The sequence below is a fragment of the Numida meleagris genome, chromosome 25 (genome assembly GCF_002078875.1).
Source record: "Numida meleagris isolate 19003 breed g44 Domestic line chromosome 25, NumMel1.0, whole genome shotgun sequence".
NCBI lineage: Eukaryota > Metazoa > Chordata > Aves > Galliformes > Numididae > Numida > Numida meleagris.
The window spans coordinates 2,805,539-2,826,651 of NC_034433.1; the positions used below are offsets into that span (position 1 = coordinate 2,805,539).

General features: G+C 50.6%; 1 protein-coding gene across 1 annotated transcript; it reads left to right on the top strand.

The window, feature by feature from the left end:
* On the top strand, positions 64 to 21,051 carry CR1 (complement C3b/C4b receptor 1 (Knops blood group)). The gene is made up of 42 exons (XM_021377557.1): positions 64 to 220; positions 1,258 to 1,443; positions 2,045 to 2,227; positions 2,308 to 2,487; positions 2,591 to 2,776; positions 3,647 to 3,829; positions 3,910 to 4,089; positions 4,205 to 4,387; positions 4,648 to 4,869; positions 5,184 to 5,375; positions 5,624 to 5,723; positions 6,042 to 6,127; positions 6,543 to 6,737; positions 7,103 to 7,285; positions 7,372 to 7,563; positions 7,732 to 7,831; positions 8,009 to 8,094; positions 8,636 to 8,830; positions 8,960 to 9,142; positions 9,421 to 9,600; positions 9,893 to 10,075; positions 10,278 to 10,460; positions 10,604 to 10,783; positions 11,175 to 11,366; positions 11,542 to 11,641; positions 11,832 to 11,923; positions 12,127 to 12,321; positions 12,832 to 13,014; positions 13,336 to 13,518; positions 13,613 to 13,804; positions 14,057 to 14,156; positions 14,426 to 14,511; positions 15,267 to 15,446; positions 16,088 to 16,267; positions 16,468 to 16,644; positions 17,164 to 17,346; positions 17,653 to 17,835; positions 19,114 to 19,293; positions 19,723 to 19,752; positions 19,910 to 19,988; positions 20,240 to 20,324; positions 20,640 to 21,051. Exons 1-41 carry the CDS (start codon positions 79 to 81, stop codon positions 20,286 to 20,288), a joined length of 6,447 nt encoding a protein of 2,148 aa, XP_021233232.1. The 5' UTR covers positions 64 to 78; the 3' UTR covers positions 20,289 to 20,324; positions 20,640 to 21,051.

Here is a 21,113-nt window from a genome sequence, read left to right on the forward strand (position 1 = left end):
CCCCCACCCTGTGCCGGAGCTCACAGGTTCCTGTACCCCACCCCCGGGAAGCCCCACAGCTGCGATGCTTCCTCAGGCATGGGGAACCAGGGCCCCCATATCTGCACTGCAGCCCCCAGGAACTGCAGTCTGCACCGGGACCAGAGCATGGTGCTCTTCTTCACCCTGCGCATCCTGGGCTGCTCTGTGCTGCTCCTGGCTGCTGTGAGTGGGCAGCAAGGTAAGGCAGAACCCTCACCTTCCTTCCACACCCCTCCTCTGCCTCCTTGCTGTTCCTCTCCACGCTCCTCTGGGTTTCCCCAGCACAGGGCAGGCAGAGCCCTGGGAATGAGGGGATGTGGGCATGCCAGATCCTGAGCATCACAGAGGTGATGGCCTTCAGTTGCACCGGGGAAGGGTCAGGTTGGATGGTGGGAGAAATTTCTTCTCCAATAGAGCGGTGATGCGTTAGCACAGGCTGCCCCAGGAGGTGGTGGGGGTCACTGTCCCTGGGGGTGCTGAGAACTGGGGAGAGGTGGCACTGAGGGACATGGTCAGTGTGCACGGTGGGGTGGGTTGGACTTGGGGATCTCAGAGGTCTTTTCCAACTTGAATGATTCAATGGTTCCATGATTCTATAAAAAAGCATCTGGTATCTTGGCCAAAGCCCTGCTCCTGTTTCCTGCATGGGGCAGCACAGGGCTGGGCTGGATGGTGCATCAGGGCTGTTTATCAGCCAGAGTAAAAGCTGTGCATCAGCACCTTCCCTTGGCACTTGGCTGAGAGTGCTTGGGCCCTGCAGGTAAGTTAATTCTGGATGGGAACTTGGAGCTGAGCTCCTGCAGTGATGGTGAGGAATGTTTCATGGGGCAGCACCAGGGGATGGGGCACAGAGTCTTTCATAACCACTTCTCGGAACAAGGGGCTCAACCTGCATATTAGAGCTGCCAAAGTAAAGCAGGGCATGAATGAAGTGTTACTTGAGGAGCCTGTTGCAATAATAGCTTGTGTTTGGGATATGTCAAGCCGAAACTTGCTGTGATAAATAGAAGTGAATTGGAGTGGGGCAGAGCAAACAGAGGTTGAGCTCTCAGCTGTTGATGCGACAGCCCAAGGTGCCCGGGCAGCACAGCCCAAACCCATGGGAGCTCAGCTTGCCTTTGCCATCAGAGCTGCTCCCCTGCTGATCTGGCATCTTGGGCTGCATGGGCAGCACAGGCACAGCACTGCAGGTCTGAGGGCTGCTTGGCTGAGCGCTGCTGGTGTCTCCCTTTCCAGCCAGAGAGCGCCGATGCCCACTGCCACACATCGAGAATGGGAGGACAACTCCTTCTCGCTACATCTACCGGCCCGGGGACAAAGTAATCTTCACCTGCATCACGGACTACACCTTGCAAGGCTCCCGTACGAGTATCTGCCAAGCTGACTTCAGCTGGAGCCCACCTGTACCGGCGTGCAAAAAGGGCAAGTGTCCTGTGTGCAAGCAGGGCTGCTGCGGCGCAGGGCTCCCTCCGTGTCCTCTTATATTGCTGAGAAAGCAAAGCCAGGAAGTCCCTGCTGCTCTTCCCAAAGTGAGAGGGAGGGAAGCAGCTCTGGAAAGAGGGGCTGGGATGGGGAATGGGGCCGGCAGCAGCCAGGGCTCTCAGGGTGTGGGCAGAAGCTAACACTGTGCTGTGCTGCTGTGCAACCAAAGGCTGCAGCCATGGGGGATGGCACCATCTGCCTCCCTGGGGGATTTCTGAGCTTCTGCTTATGGCCACATGTGGGATGTTTCCATCTTCCTCCCAGAATGGGAAGCAATCACAGTTTCCCACTCGTGCTGCTTCTGTGCTCACGTGTGTCCTCTGCCTGAGCTGTAATGTGCTGTGGGTTTCCTCATTGAAAGAGGGGAAGGAGTGCCCCTATTATGAGTGATTTCCTCTGGACGCAATGTGATTGTAATCTCGATGTAGTTCTAATTTAAGTTAACAAAGCTCAGGCTGAGCAACAGTCAGGATATCACCCCGGCCATCAGCCCTGGTATACAAAATAGTGACTCCCAGTGCAATTTCATCTCCCCCTGCAGAGGCGATGTGTCTTCAGCCACCAAACATCGCCAACGGGCTGCACAGCGGCAAATCCATGGACAAATTTCTCCCAGGAGCAATTGTGAACTACAGCTGCAAGGACGGCTTCGAGCTGGTGGGGAACGTCTCCATCAACTGCTCAGAAGTCGGGCGCTGGAGCCGGCCCCTGCCCCGCTGCCAAGGTGGGTGGAGGTGGCCACGCTGCTGCTCTGTACCCACAGGATGTGGCCCCGTGCTGACAGCCATGTCCGTGTTCCTGCAGCCATCGGATGCCAGAGGCCCACAGTGCACAATGGAAAGGTGCAAGAACCAAAGGACACCTACGAGGCTGGGGAGATGCTGCGGTTTGAGTGCAACCCTGGGTATGCTGCAGAGGGCAGGCATCGGGCTCGGTGCCAGCCGGGGGGAACCTGGGACCCGAAGGCGCTTGGCTGTGAGCGGAGTGAGTGCACTGTGGGACGCTGCAGCGTTGCCACACATCCCCGTTCCCATCACAGCCACCCGTCCCCTGCATGTTCCTCTCTCATTCCATCTCCCCTCTGCAGTCCGGCCGTGCCCCTTGCCTCCGAAGATCAGCAATGGAGATCACAACGGCCACGGCAAAGCAGAGTTCACCATGGGGACATATGTGACGTACACTTGCAATCGTGGCTACTACCTGGCTGGGAATGTTGAAAGTGTGTTTTGCAAAGCATCGGGGAACTGGAGCCAGCCCAGCCCATGCTGTGAAGGTACATGTGTGTACTGTCACCCTGCCCACACAATGCCACCTCACTCTGTGGCCAGCACAGTGTGGTGCTGGCATGACACAGCACCTGGCCATGGCACAGAGCCCTTCAGCAAGTGATACAATTCTCCTGTAATTAAGTATTCAATTTTATAACATGCAAAGAATGAGCTTATAGCCATGACCCCAGAGCTAAGTGTTTCTGAAGCTACAGGTGCCGTGCCTCTAGCACCGGGTTGGGACCTTGCTCTGTCCCAGCAGCACGGCCCCATCCTGCCCAGTGCTGGGCAGTGCAGCTGGGGCTCAGCTATGTGTGGTGCTCTGGGCCCAGCCCAGCAGGGAGTGCTGCTTCCTCCAGTTAGAGCAGAGATTTCTGGGCCAATTCCCTAAGAAATTAATGATACAACAAAGCATTTTGGTGCTGGAATTTCTGAGTGAAAGTAGACCTTTAATTCTGAGCATTTCTATACAAATACGATGCTAAAAATGGCCATTCACAGTGCCAACATGTGCCCAAGCCATGCTACATTTGCAGTCTCCGTTTCTGGACTAAGTCCTGTGTTATTGAACCCAGTGCCCAGCCACGATGCTGGGAGCCACCAGGGCAGACTGAGATAGCACAATGGGTCTGCAGAGGCAGCTTCAGGATGAGGCTAGTTGGGCTTCATTAAATCAATTAGCATTTCTTTGCCCTGAAAGGAAAGCCCGGCAGCAGCAGCGGGCTGCAGGGATGCAGAGATGGGCAGGACGTGGGGTACCAGCCCTCTGCCCCACCTTCACCTCCTCCGTGCCGACTGCTGAGTTGCTTTGAGCTGCACATCCCTGCAGCATCACCTGTCCCATGTTCCTCATGGCCTTTCCACTCCCCCTGCAGAAGTGACGTGTCTTCAGCCACCGAACATTGCCAACGGGCTGCACAGCGGCCGCTCCTCTGCCAGGTTCCCGTATGGCACCGTTGTGAGCTACAGCTGCAAGGACGGCTTCGAGCTGGTGGGGAACGTCTCCATCAACTGCTCGGAAGTCGGGCGCTGGAGTCGGCCCCTGCCCCGCTGCCAAGGTGGGTGGAGGTGGCCCCGCTGCCGCTCTGTACCCACAGGATGTGGCCCCGTGCTGACAGCCATGTCCGTGTTCCTGCAGCCATCGGATGCCAGAGGCCCAGGGTGCACAATGGAAATGTGCAGGCACCAAAGGACACCTATGAGGCTGGGGAGATGCTGCGGTTTGAGTGCAACCCTGGGTATGCTGCAGAGGGCAGCCGTCAGGCTCGGTGCCAGCCGGGGGGAACCTGGGACCCGAAGGTGCTCCGCTGTGAGCAGGGTGAGTGTGCGCAGGGCTCTGGGGGACCCTGTAGGGCTACCACCCGTCCCCATGCCCATCACAGCCACCTGTCCCTACACACGCTCCTCTCTCATCTCCCTGTCTCCCCCTGCAGTCCGCCCCTGCCCCATGCCTCCAAAGATCAGCAATGGAGACCACAACCGGCACGGTGAAGCCTTTTTCACCGCGGGAATGACTGTGACATACACCTGTGACCCCAGCTTCTACCTGGTTGGGAATGCACACGTGGTTTGCAGAGCATCAGGGACCTGGAGCCAGCCCAGCCCACGCTGCGAAGGTGCGTCCATGCTCACCGTGGGTAGACCCCCCCCCACTGCCCCCAAGTCCTCAGAGTTAATCCCATGTGAAATGTTGCACGGTGGAAATTAATTTCAAACCCTTCTGTTGTCAAGGTGGGGCTGGTGACGTTTGGATAACGCCGTGTAGATTTTGCTGTTGCACTATTAGCAGCCTGCGGGTTTGGGGTTTTTTGTTTGTTTTTTTTTTTGCTTGTTTTTATTAATTTTGCTCATCACTTCTGCACGTCTCCATTTCCAGCGACCATCTGCTTGAAGCCGGATATACAGGATGGGTGGATAGCTGATGATCACGGACTCATCTATGCACCAGGGCAAATGGTGACGTTTCGGTGCCGGGATGGCTACAGCCTGCGGGGCAGCCCCCGAGCCCTGTGCCAGAAGAATGGCAGCTGGGACCCCCCAGTACCCCTCTGCGATCCAGTCCACAGCCCCGTGCTGCCCAGTAGGGCCAAGCTCTCAGGTAACGGTGCTGGAGCTGCCTGGGGCGGGCAGCTTCTTGCTGGCCCCTAACACAGCTGCTAAAATAATGGGTTAAATCCCGTAAGAAAGCCGAAGATTTAGGTATGTGCCGGAAACAGGAGCCTGAAATCTGGAATCCTTTGGGGGAAAAGATGATTCTATGGTTCTGTGTTGTGTTTGCTGAGTAGTGTCTACCTCAAGCAAAATAAACAAATGTTCAAGGCTAAACAAACATCTTTCCTGGTAACAGTGTTCTCTCTGTGCTTTCACCCAGCGCTCCTGCCCTGCCTAACTCTGCCTGTTTTCTCTCGGTAGGTGGCTGTGGGGCTCCCACCAGGCTGACCTTTGCTGAGCTCAATGAGGAGCACAGAAATGAGGTTGATTTCTCTGTCGGGAAGACTGTGGGATACACTTGTCGGCCCGGATTTGCTAAGCACCCAGGAATGTCACCCACTATTACATGCCTGCAGAGCGGAGTGTGGTCAGAAGCACTCGAGTTCTGTAAAAGTGAATAGCTCCTTGATTTGGTGTCGTTGTTCAAGAAGGAATAGGTCCTGAGTTCTGTCCATGCTGCAAAAACCTTAATGTGATTCTGGTGTTCCAATCATATGTGACTAGTAAAGCCATGTAACCTTATGCTGTTTGAAACCCATTTTGGGGGTAATTGGAAATGTGGGCGGATTACTGGAATAGCAGTTGCATCTGTTGGGCTGCGCTACAGGGAGAAGCCTACAAGGAGATTCTCTCTCCTCCAGGGAAACAGTGCAATCACCCCGGGGAACCCGAGAATGGCAGGATTACGGCCCTCGCAGACCTCTTCTTTGGGTCAACAGTGGTCTACAGCTGTGAAGAAGGGTAAGTAGAGGATTCAGCTCTGCTCCTTAAAAGGCCGAGGCAAGATGTGTTAGGTAAGTGTCCCCTTTTTCCTCCTTTTCATTCATTCATTCTCAAGGCATTGATTCTATACAGAAGCCCAGGTATAGAGCTCTGCACCTACACGAGCACGTAGGCTGTTCCCTATCTTCTGATGTGAAAGTGGTATGCAGGCACTGAGCTCGGAGGGGAATTTCTCCCACAGTGCCAGGGCTCCGCTTCCAGCAGTGCTCAACCCACAGAGGGGGTGACAGCTCAAACCGAGGTGACCGCAGTGAATGTGAACCCTTCTACCTCCAGGTACAGGCTGATCGGGCAGTCCAGCCGGCGGTGTGAGATCACGGGGGGACGCGTTGCATGGACCGGTGACATTCCCACCTGCCAGCGTGAGTAGCTCCCAGCTCGGTGTCTGCGTGGTGCTGGTATTTGAGATCTCTCAGTCAGAGCTACCCCTGCTTTGCGAGCATGAAAATATCGGAAGGGTTTGATTTCATGAGGAAATATTCTGGGAAGAAGTACAAGATCTCAGAGCGTAATGGATTATTGAAAGTGAGGAGCCTTGGGCAGCAATTTCTCAGCAGAGGTTGTATAGATTTCGCACAGAAGACTTCAGGTTGTTGGGTTGGTTTTTTTTTTAACTTCTTAAACAGTAGAAAAGATAAAGCAACCAGAAGCTTCCTCCATAAGAGGAACTGCAGTCGTTCCATGTGTAGGCCAAGTGTGTATGCCCCACAGACTGCAAGGTTTTGAGTACTTCAGTGCTGTGGTTGGGTGCAGAAGGCTCGTTGTGCCCCATGGCAGGTATCCCCTGCGAGCCCCCCCCCAACATTCCCCACGGCAAGCACACGGGGCGGCTGCTGGATGAGTTCCACTACGGCACCTCGGTCACCTACAGCTGCGAGCCCGGCTACCCACTGCATGGGAACGCCTCCATCTTCTGCACCACCCAAGATGGGAAAAATGGGGTGTGGAGCGGGCCCCCCCCACTGTGCGGAGGTAGGGACCGGAGCGAGCAGGTGGGAGTGTTTGGGTGCAGCAGCAGCCCTGCTGCTTTGTGTTTGGGAAGGCGAGGACGCCTCAAGATGGTTGCACTTGTTGTCTGGGTGCCTGCTGAGGCAGGGTTTGTTGCTTTAGGGTGGGATTTCTGCTTTGGGGAAGGTGGAGGCAGGATGCTGTAGAAGCATGCTCTGCCTGCAGCACCCCCAGCCTCACCTTCCAGCTGGGATCTCCCTTGCACTGCTCAGGCAGTGCATTATCAATAGGAAAATTACCTTCAGGCTTGCATCGTGAAAGTGATCGCAGATGCAAGTGCTTTGCAGCACACAGCTGTGCCTGCTCTGAGAACTGCGCTTCCCTTCCAGAGGCAGGATGCCCTGCCCCACGGATCCAGAATGGGAGGATAGTGCCAGCTCCTCGGATCATCTATGCACACAAGGACACTATCAACTTTGAGTGTGAGCCAGGCTACATCATCCGTGGCCCCAGCGTGGTGCAGTGCCAGCAGAACAACACCTGGCAGCCCCCAGTGCCCGTCTGCGAGCAGGGCAAGTGTCCAGCCAACACTGCAGGTGCCATCCTGCCCCGATGTCCCCTGACCTTTTGATAAGGTGTTGGCTTGTGTCCCCGACAGCTGGCTGCAGGGCACCCCCCAGGCTGGTGTTTGCTGAGCTGAAGGAGCCCTACAGGAACCAGACCACCTTCCCCGTGGGTGGGACTGTGGAGTACATGTGCCGGCCCGGCTATGCCCGGCACGTGGGGATGTCACCGGCTGTCACGTGCCTCAGGAATCAGAGCTGGTCTGTGGCACTGGAGTTCTGCAAAAGTAAGTCCTTAATGTGCTGTTGGGAAATTCATACTTCTTGAGTGCAAAGCCCTCTGGCTTTGTGGGTTTGTTCCTTTGGGGCAGTGTGGTCTCTGTTTGAGCATCCCTGGGGGGATTTGGTGCACAACGGCGATGTGCAGTGCTGACAGCAGCCGTGTCCCCTTGCAGGGAAGCAATGTGCAAACCCCGAGGACCCACAGAACGGCAGAGCCATGGTCCTGACCGACCTCTTCCTTGGGTCCAAAGTGAATTACACATGTGACAAAGGGTGAGTTTGTGGCCAGCTGAGCACAGCCGCCATTTGAGAGTAACGCAGAATTTAAGTGGCAAAATGGCTCTACATGAAGGAACCTCATCAAGTCAGAAGTCTTGGCTGCTATTAACAAGGCTTGTGAAGAAGCCTGGAGTCTCTTCATGTAATCACCAGTGCTTCTGTGTGATGCAGGTACAAGCTGATCGGGCGTTCGCAGAGGACGTGCGAGGTCTCTGGCACGCGTGTCGTGTGGAGCGGGGATGCTCCCACCTGCCACCGTAAGTGGGACAGGAGGGGACCCTTGGAGATGACTTCCTTGGGGTGTGTAGCAGGAAGGGGAGAATCCTTCAAGGCAAAGGTGCCATTGCAAAAGATTTCTTGCGTCACTCTGTGTGTGAAATATTTCATGTTTCTTACCTCTTACGCTTTGTTTTGCTTTGGATATTTCTGAAATTGTTTCACGTGGCCTTTTATCTTGGTCCAAACCGGAAACACCGTTCATGTTTTAAACTTCCTGTTCCTGTAGCAAGCGTTCCTCACCGCTCATGTGTAGGTCACGCTCCCTTTGCATGAGTCACAGTGGTTATGGAGAGGGCAATAAGAACTGTGCTCCCACCTTCAGCCAATGCTCTAAGGAAATGACTGACCCAAGGGTACAAGTTCGCCTTCTCACACACGTCTCAAGATAATTTGGGTCATTTTGCCCAGAGAGCTTAATTGCTGGGATGGGTTTACCGTCATCCATCCCTTCTTGGAAGTAAAGGGTCCTATACCCCAACACTGCAGCACGATGCTAAAACCCCACATGCGCATCCCCAGGTATCGTCTGCGACCCACCCCCGGACATCCCGCACGGGACGCACAGTGGGGGCTCGATGGATGCCTTCCCCTACGCAGCCGTGGTCACCTACACGTGCGAGCCGGGCCGTGTGCTGGCCGGGACAGCCTCCATCTTTTGCACCATGGTGGATGGGGAGCGAGGTGCCTGGAGCGGGCCGCCACCGCGCTGCGGAGGTGAGTGCTGCACCTATGGTGGGAGGCAGATATTTATTAATGGAGCTCATTGTCTTCCTCTTTTGGTTTCTGAAGGTTGAGTTATTTTCTTTTCCATATTTCTTAATATTCTCACCCTTCCTTCTGCAGAGGTGCAGTGTCCTCCCCCTCCAAGTATTGCCAATGGGAAGCACAGCAGCCAGTCCCTGGACACGTTCCTGCCTGGTGTGGCTGTTCAGTACACCTGCAAGGATGGCTATTCGCTCATTGGGAATGCATCCATCACCTGCACCACTGCGGGAGCCTGGAGCCAGCCCCGGCCACGCTGTGAAGGTGCGTCCGTGTTGGCTGCTTGGCCCCTGGGTCATCTCTTCCCTCTTGGCTCTGGGTTTAATCACTGCACACCAAATCCCCACAGAGGAGCAGCCATGGGGTCCCAATATGGAGAGTCTCTCCAAGCACAACTGGATAATGAGATTTCAGGTTTTGGGGGGCAAGAATAAGAATCAATATTGTTGACGCACCCATGGTGGTGATGGCCAGGCTTGATTGCATTTACTGCCCTGGATGGGCTTTGTGTCCCAAATGTGCCTCGTAATCTTCACTTCCAGCAATAGGCTGCGGAAGACCTGAGATTGAGCATGGAAGAGTGACTGGGCCAGAGTCCGTCTATAGGCTTGGGACCACCGCTGTCTTTGAATGCGATTTTGGTTATGCCTTAAAGGGCTCTCAGGAGTCTCAGTGTCAGTTTGGGGGCACATGGGATCCTCCTGTCCCCAGATGTGAAAAGAGTAAGTGTAAGCGAGGCGGTGGGTGGTGGGTTATTTCTGAATCCACCCCAGCTGGTGCAACCACCAACCACATTGGAAGTAAAGGGACCCTGAGGGGCCCCTTGGGTGGAAAGTCAGAAATGAAGGCAGGAGATGGGTGGGGGTGGGGCGGAATCATATCCAAACTTTGACATCTTTAGCTACTTGGAAACAGCTAATTGGGAAGAAAGGGATAGCAGTGCTGCCTCATTACAGTGGGTGTAGACCTGGGGTGTAGACCTCTGCTAAGTTTGATTTTTTCCCCTTCCTGTAGTGCTTCAGTGTCCTTCCCCTCCAAATATCACACATGGCCAGTACAACAGCGAGGACGTGAGAGTGTTTGTCCCTGGAACATCTGTGAGGTACAACTGTGACCCAGGGTATGTCCTCACGGGGAAAACAGCAGTGACTTGTTTGACATCTGGAGTGTGGAGCATCCCTTACCCGCGGTGCGAAGGTGAGCAGAAAGGCTCTGGGCCATGGGCTGCATGCACTGGGGAGCATGGGGAAGTGAGTGAGCAGGGATTTAAAGGCTTCAAGCCCATGCAGTCCTCTTGGCATGGCTGCTCTTTGAATTTTGGCCTCATAAAATCACAGGGGGATGCCCTGGCTCTGGCAGCCACTTCCCCAGCTCATGCTTTGCTGCTCTTTGCTTCCAGTGGTCACCTGCATGAGCCCTAGCATTAAACATGGAGAAGTGGCTGAAGGACAGCAAGCTGTCTACCGCCCTGGGACCATCATCACCATCCAGTGCCACCCAGGCTACATGCTGCGGGGCAGCCAGAAGCCCAGGTGTCACTCTGATGGCCGCTGGGTCCCCTCTGTCCCCAGCTGTGAGCCAGGTGAGCGTGGGCACAGCTGCTGCTGGAACTGTGGGAAGACAAGGGCAGGGCAGCCCTGGCTGGGGACAAGGACACACAGGGATCCATTGCTCCTGCGTCATGCAAAATCACTCCAACTTCATTCTCTCCTCCCACCTTGCTAGCGCTGCCTTGTCCTCCACCACCCATCATCGCCCATGGCATACATGACGCTGAGCTCTGGGCCAACTTCACCAGTGGCATGTCAGTGAACTACAGCTGCCAGCCTGGCTTCTCCCTGCTCGGAGACCCCTCTGTCCGGTGCATGGAAGGGAGCTGGAGCCTCCCGTACCCACGCTGCGCAGGTGAGGGGACAGCACAGCACGGCACAGCGTGGCATGCAGCCCCCAGGCAACACCATGGAGATTTTGGGGACAAACTGCAGGTCTATCACAGTCTATCTCTCTCATCTAAGACTGCAGATTCCTGCATTCTAAGCCCAACAACCAATCCCAAAGGATGTGTGAAGGAACATGGAGGCATCAAACTGGCTAAATTAAGGGTTATTTAAGACCAAATGAATTTTCTGCACGCATCCTTCTGTGCTAAGAGTTATTCATGTAGATAGATGTCATAACACAGGATAGAAGGGATTCTACTGTTCCCAGGTTTTGTAGTAGAACCTACCAGTGCTCTTGCTTATCAGCTGTGTTTCACCACTAGCCTAATTTCTTACGTGCATTGTTTTTCCTGCAGTTGGATGTGGGACACCAACAACATTACAATTTGCTGCGCTAAGCAAGGAGTATAAGAATTGGACTGAGTTTCCAGTTGGGACCACAGTGAAATACACCTGTCAACCAGGATACGCCAGACTTTCACAGATACCACCCACTATTACGTGCCTTGAAAATCAGACGTGGTCTGAAGCCAAGAAGTTTTGCAAACGTAAGTTTTGCAGATGCTTCTGTGTTGTTTAAATCACAGTGTGACACTGGAAGCCCTGTAGCTTGGTGGATGGTTTTGGTTCCCTTCCCTGGGGATTTGGTCAGACTCCTAGAATTCCAGTGCCACTTTTCCTATCATGCTGAGTTAAAGAAGCTGAAAACCACCTCTTGTCCAGGGAGAAAGTGTGATCATCCAGGAGAACCAGAAAATGGCAGACTTATTGTTACAACGGATCTCCTCTTCGGATCAGCAGTGAATTACACTTGTGACGAAGGGTGAGTCCTGGTCAAACTGTGCTGCTGTGCCCATTGAGGAGACCCGGGGCCACACGAGCTCAGGTCCATACCTTTAAAATGGTTAAAATGGCAGTATGTGATGGTAGGTAGGGTGATACTTGGTGGCTGTGGGAGATGCAACCTCCAAAGACAGTCCCACAGTAACAGGAGTGCTGTTGTTTAACCCCAGGCACAGGCTGATTGGAGCATCCCAGAGGCACTGCGTGATTTCAAGCTCTGGGATGAAAGTAGCATGGACTGGGGACGTTCCCATCTGCCAGAGTAAGTGCACATGGTGGGAGCTGAGCACAGCACAGAGAGGTCCACAGCAGTGATTTACTTGGGAAGGGTCTTTCAAGGCAAAGACAGAGAGCACAAACACAGGGAAGGGTTTACCGTCATCCATCCCTTCTTGGAAGTAAAGGGTCCTGCAGTCCCCAGCACTGCAGCAGCAATGATATTAAACCCCACATGCGCATCCCCAGGTATTGTCTGCGACCCACCCCCGGACATCCCGCACGGGACGCACAGTGGGGGCTCGATGGATGCCTTCCCCTACGCAGCCGTGGTCACCTACACGTGCGAGCCAGGCCATGTGCTGGCTGGGACAGCCTCCATCTTCTGCACCATGGTGGATGGGGAGCGAGGTGCCTGGAGCGGGCCGCCACCGCGCTGTGGAGGTATGGCTTCATAGAGTCATAGAATGGCTTGGGTTGGAAAGGACTTCAAAGATCATCTAGTTCCAACTCCTCTGTTATGAGCAGAGTTGGAATCCTGAGTCTGGACTCCTGGAAAGACTCCTGGAAATGGAGTCTTTCATTTTTCCACACTTATTTTTCTTGGTATGGATGCATGGCTTTGCCCTCTTCCCCCACTGGTGCAGTGCTCTCAGCCCCCAGGCATTGCCAATGGGAGGCACAGCGGCCAATGCATGGCAGTGTTTGTCAGTGGGACATCCGTTGTCTATGCCTGTGATCCTGGCTATGCGCTTGTTGGGGAGGCACTGCTGAGTTGTACTGCTGCTGGAGCGTGGAGTGATCCTGCCCCTCAGTGTGAAGGTGTCTTTGTCACTTGTGGATATGCCAAGGATACAAAGGGATTAGGGAAGATCTTGAATTTACAGAGATTTAGTTCTCTAGTAGTAAATGTGAAAATTAAACAGGAAAAAAATTAGATTTCCTTCCCTGTAGGGCAGCTGTGTCCTTCCCCACCAGTGATTGACCACGGCCAGCATGATGGCAAGGACATGGAACTGTTTATCCCTGGAATGTCTGTAAATTACAGCTGTGACCCTGGCTATTTTCTTACTGGAAAAGCAGCTCTGTACTGTAATGACAATGCAAGCTGGAGCAGCCCACAGCCCCGCTGTGAAGGTGAGTTGTCCATGCTATCAGTGCCATGAAAGAGAGGACACCGCGGTGTATCAACAAGAACCGAGGACAGAGGGCTGCAGCAGCCTTTGTCAGGCACAGAAGAGCAAATGGGTCGGAAACTAAATCTCCAGACCCCTGCATTCCCTGCACAGTTGCTCCTGGAGCCGGCAAACTGCTACTGCACAGAGCCTGGGCTGCACATCAGCTTGCTACCAGCACAAACTGGATGCTGTGCTCACTTTGGTGGCACTGTGCATGCATCCTTTCCTGCACATTACCCCACTTGTGCTCTTTTTTCAGCCTTTTTCCCTCTCTTTTTAGTGCTACAGTGTCCTTCACCTCCAAGTATTGATGGAGGCAATCATGACAGCCAGGATGTGGAAGTTTTCCTTCCTGGGATGGCTGTGAACTACAGCTGTTATCCTGGCTACAACCTGCTGGGGGAGGCATCCATTTACTGCACCGAGTCTGGAAACTGGAGCCTGCCCACTCCTCAGTGTGAAGGTACTGTGGAGGGACAGCAGCTGGAGCCAGGCTGCTTGGGAACCCCTGCACACGCTGATGGACATGATTTTCTCTGTGTTCTCCCTTTGGGCAGGTAGCTGCGGTGCCCCTCCAAGACTCAGCTATGCTGAGCTGTCCAAGGAGCACTGGAACATGACGGCCTTCCCCGTTGGGAGCACGGTGCGCTACGCCTGCCTCCCAGGATTCATGAGACACCCCACAGTGGTGCCAGCTCTGACGTGCCTCAAAAACCACACGTGGTCTGATGTGCAAGCGTTCTGCAAAAGTGAATAGCTCCATCCATTTGGTGTTGGTTTTGGAAATGTGTCTAAATTTACACACATGGGTTTCTAAAGAAATTCTTTGCAACAAAAATGATTCATACATGGCTTCACTAGTCACATAGTTTGGACAGCTGTTGGTCTTTTATAAAAATCTTTACTGGTTTTTGCACATGGACAGATCCTTGAGATATTTTCTCATAGCACATTACAAAACTGCAGGAGAAGAGTTTAAACTTAGCCTTGTTCTTTCCCAGGGAAAGAATGTAATTATCCAGAAGCACCACAGAATGGCAGAGTTGTTGTTCTGAAAGATCTCCTGTTCATGTCCGTCGTGAACTACACATGTGAAGAAGGGTGAGTCCCACGCTGCCTTTGCTGATCCATTTACTGAGCTCGTGTCGGGCAGTTTACAGCGAGGGGGCACAGAATGCTGCTCGGCTCATGCCAGAGAGCCAGGATTTGTACTTTGGGCCCAGGAAGAAGGAACCCGGTGTCTTTCATTCCCGTGTATCCCACCAAGAGAATCAGCCAGAAGCAAGAGACTGTTCTGGAAACGCTGGGGTAGTGCAAAGCTGAGGCCGCACACCTTGGTATCAGCTGCTGTTCCTTCTGTGTAACTCCAGGTACCGGCTGGTTGGACAATCCCTGAGGCGCTGCGAGCTTTCTGGAGAAGATATTGCATGGAGTGGTGATCCTCCCACTTGTCAGAGTAAGTAGGTCACAACTAAATCTGGTCTAGAATTGCCATATTAAGTCCTGAAAATCAAAAAGTGGCATTTCCTTAAAATAAATGGAGCCTTGGGGAATAAGAGTATTCCTAAGAGTATTCCTCTGGGGTTGTTTTGTTCTGCATGCTCCTTTGGTTTCTTCTACAAATCTTCCAGATGCCAGCTTTTGATCTTTCAGAGTTATGTAGAAGGAGGAGTTGTCAAATGCCTGCAGGGATTTGTTCCTTTTGTTTCACAACCATAATAAATGAAGGAAGAAGCGTGTCTTGCATGAGAGTGGGATGCTGAACAAAGCTGGACTGAGGTCTTCCACTGCACTGTTATCCAAGCCACAGGACTCTCTTGCAGGGGTTGGTCATGGCAATTAGGATGTGGTCGTTCCTTCAGATGGAATTGCTTTGGAAACCATGATCTCGGTGCAGTAAAACAGTCGTGAGAATGCCTAACAGGGTGTGATTTCTACAACACTTGATATATTTACTTGGAATGTATTTGCATTATTTTGTTTATAGGCACAAAATTATGCTCACGTATGAAAAACTGTGACAATCCCAGGGTACTTAAAGACACTAAAAAGCTCTCCATTATTGAAATTATTCTTCTGTGAGTCAATGAGTGCTACCTGCACAACTATGTTGAGAGTCTGCCCCAGAGCAGTGGCCAGGATGGGCTTTATCTGGGCATCAACTACAGCATGGGCTTGCTCTCTCTTTAAGATGCTGAATTTCTTTTCCAGAGGTGGTGTGTCCAGTGCCACAGATCCAGAATGGGAAAGTATCTGTTCCCAAACTCCGCTACAGATACAAGGACACCATTAGCTTTCAGTGCCATGAAGGGTTCATGCTGAGAGGCCATCCCACGGCCCAGTGCAAAGCTGACAAAACGTGGGACCCTCCCGTGCCCATCTGTGAGCAGGGTGAGTGTCATCGACTTGGTGACATTGCAGGATCCTCCTGGTTGCTGCTGCCTGCTCTCTGAAGCCACAGCTGGCTTTTCCTTTCCTGGTTGCTCTGTCTGCTGTAAGGAGAAAGCAGAAGGTATCCCTTTCAGCTATGACTCTTTCCTCACACAGGAGCTAAGCCAGGTTGAGGGCAGTGCTGTAAGTGTAAGTGGGATTTGTGCTTTGCTTCCCTGCTTGTTGCAGTCTGTAGTCCACAAGCTCTTCCTTTTCTCATAGACGGAAACTCGGTAGGTGTATGGCAGGATACTGACTATAAGGGAGGAGGGACTTATTTGCTGGAAATATAAAGGAAGGATGATAGAAAATGAAGGTAAATTTGTGCATTGCATGCGTTCAACCAAATGTGTATTTTCAACTCTTCATGCTGCATCTAGATGCTATCATCATCCTGCTACTGCAACAAGTCCAGGTAGGTGTATTACAAGAGGCAAGACTTACTGAACCCTAACTGCTCCTCCCATGCGGTCCTGTTTTTTGAGGGGAAGAGGAGTAATTATGCATTTTTACTCATATACTCGCATAATTACTCCTTTCTTATACGTTTGTTTTTTCATAATTTAGCTTCACCTCCTCACCTTTCTCCTCTTCTTTTTCAGTGGTAAAGTGTCTGCCTCCTCCAAGCATCATCAATGGGGAACACAGTCGTTTCTCAGACACATTTGGTGTAGGTGCAGTTGTGCACTACCGCTGCAAACCTGGTTTCTTCCTCATTGGCAATGAGTCCATCCGCTGCACAACACATGGGGTCTGGAGTCGTCCCCTTCCTCAATGTGAGGGTATGCTCACACCCTTGTCATTGATTCTCATCTTTCTAAATGCGTTAAGCATGTGGTGATAGTTGGCTAAATGCTGAAACAATCTGTTTCTTCAGCAAAATCCACCTGAAGAAAGAATATGTTCTCTGTGGCCAAATGCCCTTATCCATCCCGCACAAGCTTTGCAGTGTAAATGGTTTTCTCTGCCCTCACTTCCACAGCTGGCTGTGTGAGCCCAGGAGCTGGGCATGGAAAAGTGATTGGATCGGAATTCCTCTACATGCCTGGAGACAACATTACAATTGAATGCAACACTGATAATGTCCCCAGAGCCCTCCACAAGTCCCAGTGCCAATCTGGGGGCACATGGTTTCCTCCGCTCCCTGCCTGTGACCGAGGTAAGTGCATGGCACCCATCCTTAGCACGTATCCCTTCTGACCTTGTAGCACATGGCAGGATGTTTAGGGGGAGAGAGGAATCCTAGTGTTTAAACCTGAAGATCCATCTACCTTAATTTTTCCCATTGTTATCACTGCAGTATAACTGGTGTCTCACTTTCTCAGAATGAACTTAAAACGGAGCTCAGCATGGTTTTGCCACATGTAAGGGACCTGCATGGATACTGTTGTAAAATGGTCTTACAAGTGTGCAGTTCTTGTTATATACACCAACTAATCACTCTTCTTATTTGATGCATCATGGAAGATGATGCTGGGCAGTGCTGCTTTGTGTAGGAAGAAATTTGTGTGAACACAAGTCAGATGATTTAGGATAAAGTGGGAGCATGAGGTTGGGCAGTGGGCTCCGTGCATTAGTGCCAGTGGTGTGGAGGTGGGCATACAGCCATGCACAGGTGCTTGGAGATTCTCTTCTTAACTGTAAGAGTGCTTTTTAATCTGTACTTCTCTCTCCTTAGTGCTGCACTGTTCCAAGCCCCCAGATATCCTCCATGGGAGCCACAGTGGCCTGGCAAAAGCAGTTTTCACTCCTGGAACGTTCGTAAACTACAGCTGTGAGACTGGCTTCTCCCTCGTTGGGATGGCAGCCATTTACTGTACAGAGTCTGGTGCCTGGAGCCATCCTTCTCCGGTCTGCCAAGGTGTGTTTTTGTTGCAGAGAGCTAAGAAGAAAGAACGCTTAATATATAACATGCCTGAGGGAAAGGTTTATATAAGGACCAAATCTGAGTCCTTTATTGCTACATGAGTGATAAGAACAAGGTAAAGTTTATCCATGTTCACAAAACCTGGTGGAGTTAAAGAGTTACAGAATCAGCTGTTGAAACTAGATGAAGAAATTAAAAGGGAACAAGCAGGGCTGCAAAAGTACAGTGCTTTAGCTGTTCTCTGGCTGTCTGTGAGGGTTCCTATTTCAACACTATCATCTGTCTCTCCCTGACTTCCAGTCGTGAAGTGTCTCCACCCTCCAGCTATCACTAATGGGAAGCTCCAAGGCAACATTTCAGACACTTTTTTCTATGGAGCATCTGTGTCCTACAGCTGTGATTCTGGTTATTCACTCACTGGGAATGCTTTCATCACCTGCACAGCATCAGGAACCTGGAGCCAGCCTCCTCCTCGATGCGAAGGTGTGTGTGTGAGATACGTGGGTCAAAATCTAAGTAGTAAAATGTTCAGCTGATGCTAACACTGAATTCCAACCTCTTATTTGGCTTGGGAACCACTTCCACACCATAGCTAGTGATGTTAATTACTAATTGGCCCTATTTTTATATAACTGGGAAGAGTATAATGTTATTATAAAGAAGTAGGATGGGAACTACTTTATGCTACCAGGCAGAAGGATATGAGTACAGTAGAGGAAATTCTAGAAGGCAGTTTAAATTCTTGCATGTTCTGCATCTCTGCCTTTGTTGCTATGAATTAGTTGTACGTTAATATTTCTCCTTTAAAAGCTTTTACTCCTTGAGGAGTAGAAACATTCTCCCTTTCCCTTTCCATGCCCTGTTATCACTAGCAGGAAACAAAGGAAATGACTACGTCTGATGACTTTTCTCTGATGGACTACCTGTAAATTACACGTGGGTCTTACTACTCCTTTCACGTAAAGTGCCTCTAATTCTGTGACTTGGCACTTCTGTGTAGCACATGGTCAAGCCCAGTCATCAGGCCAACCTGACTCACAGCTACTTCATGAATGCAGTGGGATTCCTAGTGTGGGTGTTCCCACATGGAAAACTGGGCGTTCAGCAGAATAAATTCACAGGGCATTTCCTTGGTGGAGTTGTACGATAGCAGTGACTCAATAGAAATGCACCTGGATAACAATAAGAGGAAATAACGTATACCAAATGCTTACATAAATAATCCAGTAGCTATTTAAAGGAAGCAGAGTCACAGAAAAATTCTCCCTGTTATTCAACATTCTCATGTAGTTGAGTTGTCCTTAGTAACTATTACGTGTGGTGGTAAAAATAAATAAGCCCTAAAATAGCGGTCAAAAATGTACATGTCGATGTTACCCTCTGGTCTCCACAGAGAATTTTCTCCTCCAGAATTCTTGGGCTTGGACTGCAAAAGGTGTTCAGACAGACCTGATACACCACTCTTCTCCAAATGTCTTGCTAGCCCAGCATCAGAAAATCTCTTTCTCTGGCAGGCCTCCTTCCAGGCTACAACTGTTTTCCAGGGGTGCATCAGTGGGAAGAAGCTGACTTGTACAAACATTTACATCGTGGCATAAGACACAAAGCTCCTTTTGTAGCCACAAAGAAATGAATCGTCTTTGGAAATAAGGATGATTCAAAACAAATTCAAGAACAAGGCCTTAAATAACCCACAGTCGTACTTTTCATATTTTATACTCCCTTTCATTTTAAGTCCTTTTGTGTTACTTCTAATTTCAGAGATCAGTTGTGTGGTCCCAGAAGTTCAAGGGGTTAAGAAAACCACAACTGGAAAAACGTACAGATTTGGGACTAACATCACTCTTGAATGTGATGATGGGTACACGTTGGAAGGCCTCAGTCAGATTCAGTGCCAGGAAGACTTCAGCTGGGACCCTCCCGTGCCAGCCTGTAAACTCAGTAAGTGAAATGTAAATCAAACAAAGAACAAACAGAAAAATGCATGTGCACAGTTTCATTCTTCTCTGTGAATTGTCTGCATGATGCGCTCCCAGGGCCTCATAGGTCTGTTTAAAGCTGATTTTACTGTGGCAGTAGAAAACAGCAAACAGTTATTTTTATCAGTCAGTTTCAACACTATCTTCCACAGTCTTTCTGCAGTCTGGGTCTTCCATTTTCCTGGTAACACTATCATTGCTGTTAATTTCCCTTTTAAAAGTGTGTCTGTCTCTCTCTATATATGTATATATAACGGTACGTCTTTTAAAAATTCTGTATTGTCAAACTTAGCAGTGAAAACTTTATTGATGAAGTGATTACCAACTGTTGAGGAATATTGTATTTTATTTTAGAATTGTCTACTGATTATTGATTTTTTCTTCCCTTCAGCTTCACCCAGGTCTGGCTCAGTAGGGCTAGGTAAGCAACTCAGAAGACTTTCTGCGGCCAGATCTTTGGCTTCATAGCCTCAGTGGCACTATTGTCCTCTCCTTACTCAAATATATGCTTATTATGTCTCTTGTGCTGATGTGTTTTAAAACATACAGTGCAAATAATACACGCTCTTCCCTCTCAGGAATTGCCGCTGCAGCAGTTCTGCTTCTCTTGGGTGTGGGCATTGGCTGGAAGATTATCTCTAAGCATCAGAAGGAAGGGTAAGATGTCCTGCTGTGTATCCATTCACAACTTTCTTTGCCCAGTTGTGATTCCTATACAGTCAAAGCACCAGAATTATGAGACTAGGTCTTTTAATTTTATATTTTGAGCTTTAAGTTGCAAAGTGTACTGGGTGCATCAGCTTGGAATCAATTGTGTGGTTGTGTTGTTTCTCTTTCAAGATTCTTCCAAAGAGGAAATCTGAGCTTTTGTTACAAACTGACACAGTTTACTGTTCTTTATCATGTAGCTATTACCGCACATACGAAAATGGCAATTTCAAATCCTCTCTGGACTAGATGACAGAACAGAAATGTTCACATCTTGCACAGCAGGTATGGATTTTTATTCCTAACATAAAATATCTGCTACAGCTATGAATTTGAGTTGTCCCACTATAATCCTTCCACAGAAAACTCTTTCCACCCAAACTTCTGGTAAGTCAAACACGACTACAAAACCTCAGCTGTAAACGTATCTGTCTTTTGTTCTTTGGCAAAGGCTGTTTTGCAATAATTTCCTCTTTGAAAAAAAAAAGCATTACCCAGGAGAGCAGGCCCTCCTCCCTTCCTAAGCAATGATACAATAAACACTGGTATTAAGGGCTGAGGAAATCTAATTTTCACACTGTTGCGTTGCATTCTCCCCAGGCTGAGCCCTGTGCTGCCCATAACCGGCATTAGAAACGTTCCCCGACGTGTGGAAGCACTGCTCCTGTTGGGACTGAGACTCTGTGCCAATCAAGCACTTTAGCACAGAATCAACATTCATGCTCCTTCTGCTCCATTAATTAAATGACTCTAAGGGTCTAACGAAGCTCAAGCTGTACAGAAGCTGATCAGAGGACTCTATTCCCACACTGCACCTGTTCCCTTCTCTGCAAACCCTGAGCTAAGCGAGAACCAGAGTGTTTCTGTGTGTGTGTGAAATCAGGATTCCTGAGCCCACGACGACGTGTGCCTGCAGCAAGGTGAACGCTCCGTGTGTCACCCAGAGCGCTGCGGTCTGCTTGTACCAATCCTTCACCTAATAAAATCTGAAGGCGGGATGCCAACTGCTTTATGTTTTCTATCTCCTTTTGCGTCCATCTCTAAAGATGGGCATTATTATTTTAACAGCACGAC

Excerpts from the sequence above, each read along its gene's own strand:
- CR1 (XM_021377557.1), top strand. The coding sequence starts at position 79 with ATGGGGAACCAGGGCCCCCATATCTGCACTGCAGCCCCCAGGAACTGC. Across the intron at positions 10,784-11,174 it reads CCCGTACCCACGCTGCGCAG|TTGGATGTGGGACACCAACA; the intron begins GTGAGGGGACAG and ends TTTTTCCTGCAG. Across the intron at positions 11,924-12,126 it reads GGACGTTCCCATCTGCCAGA|GTATTGTCTGCGACCCACCC; the intron begins GTAAGTGCACAT and ends GCGCATCCCCAG.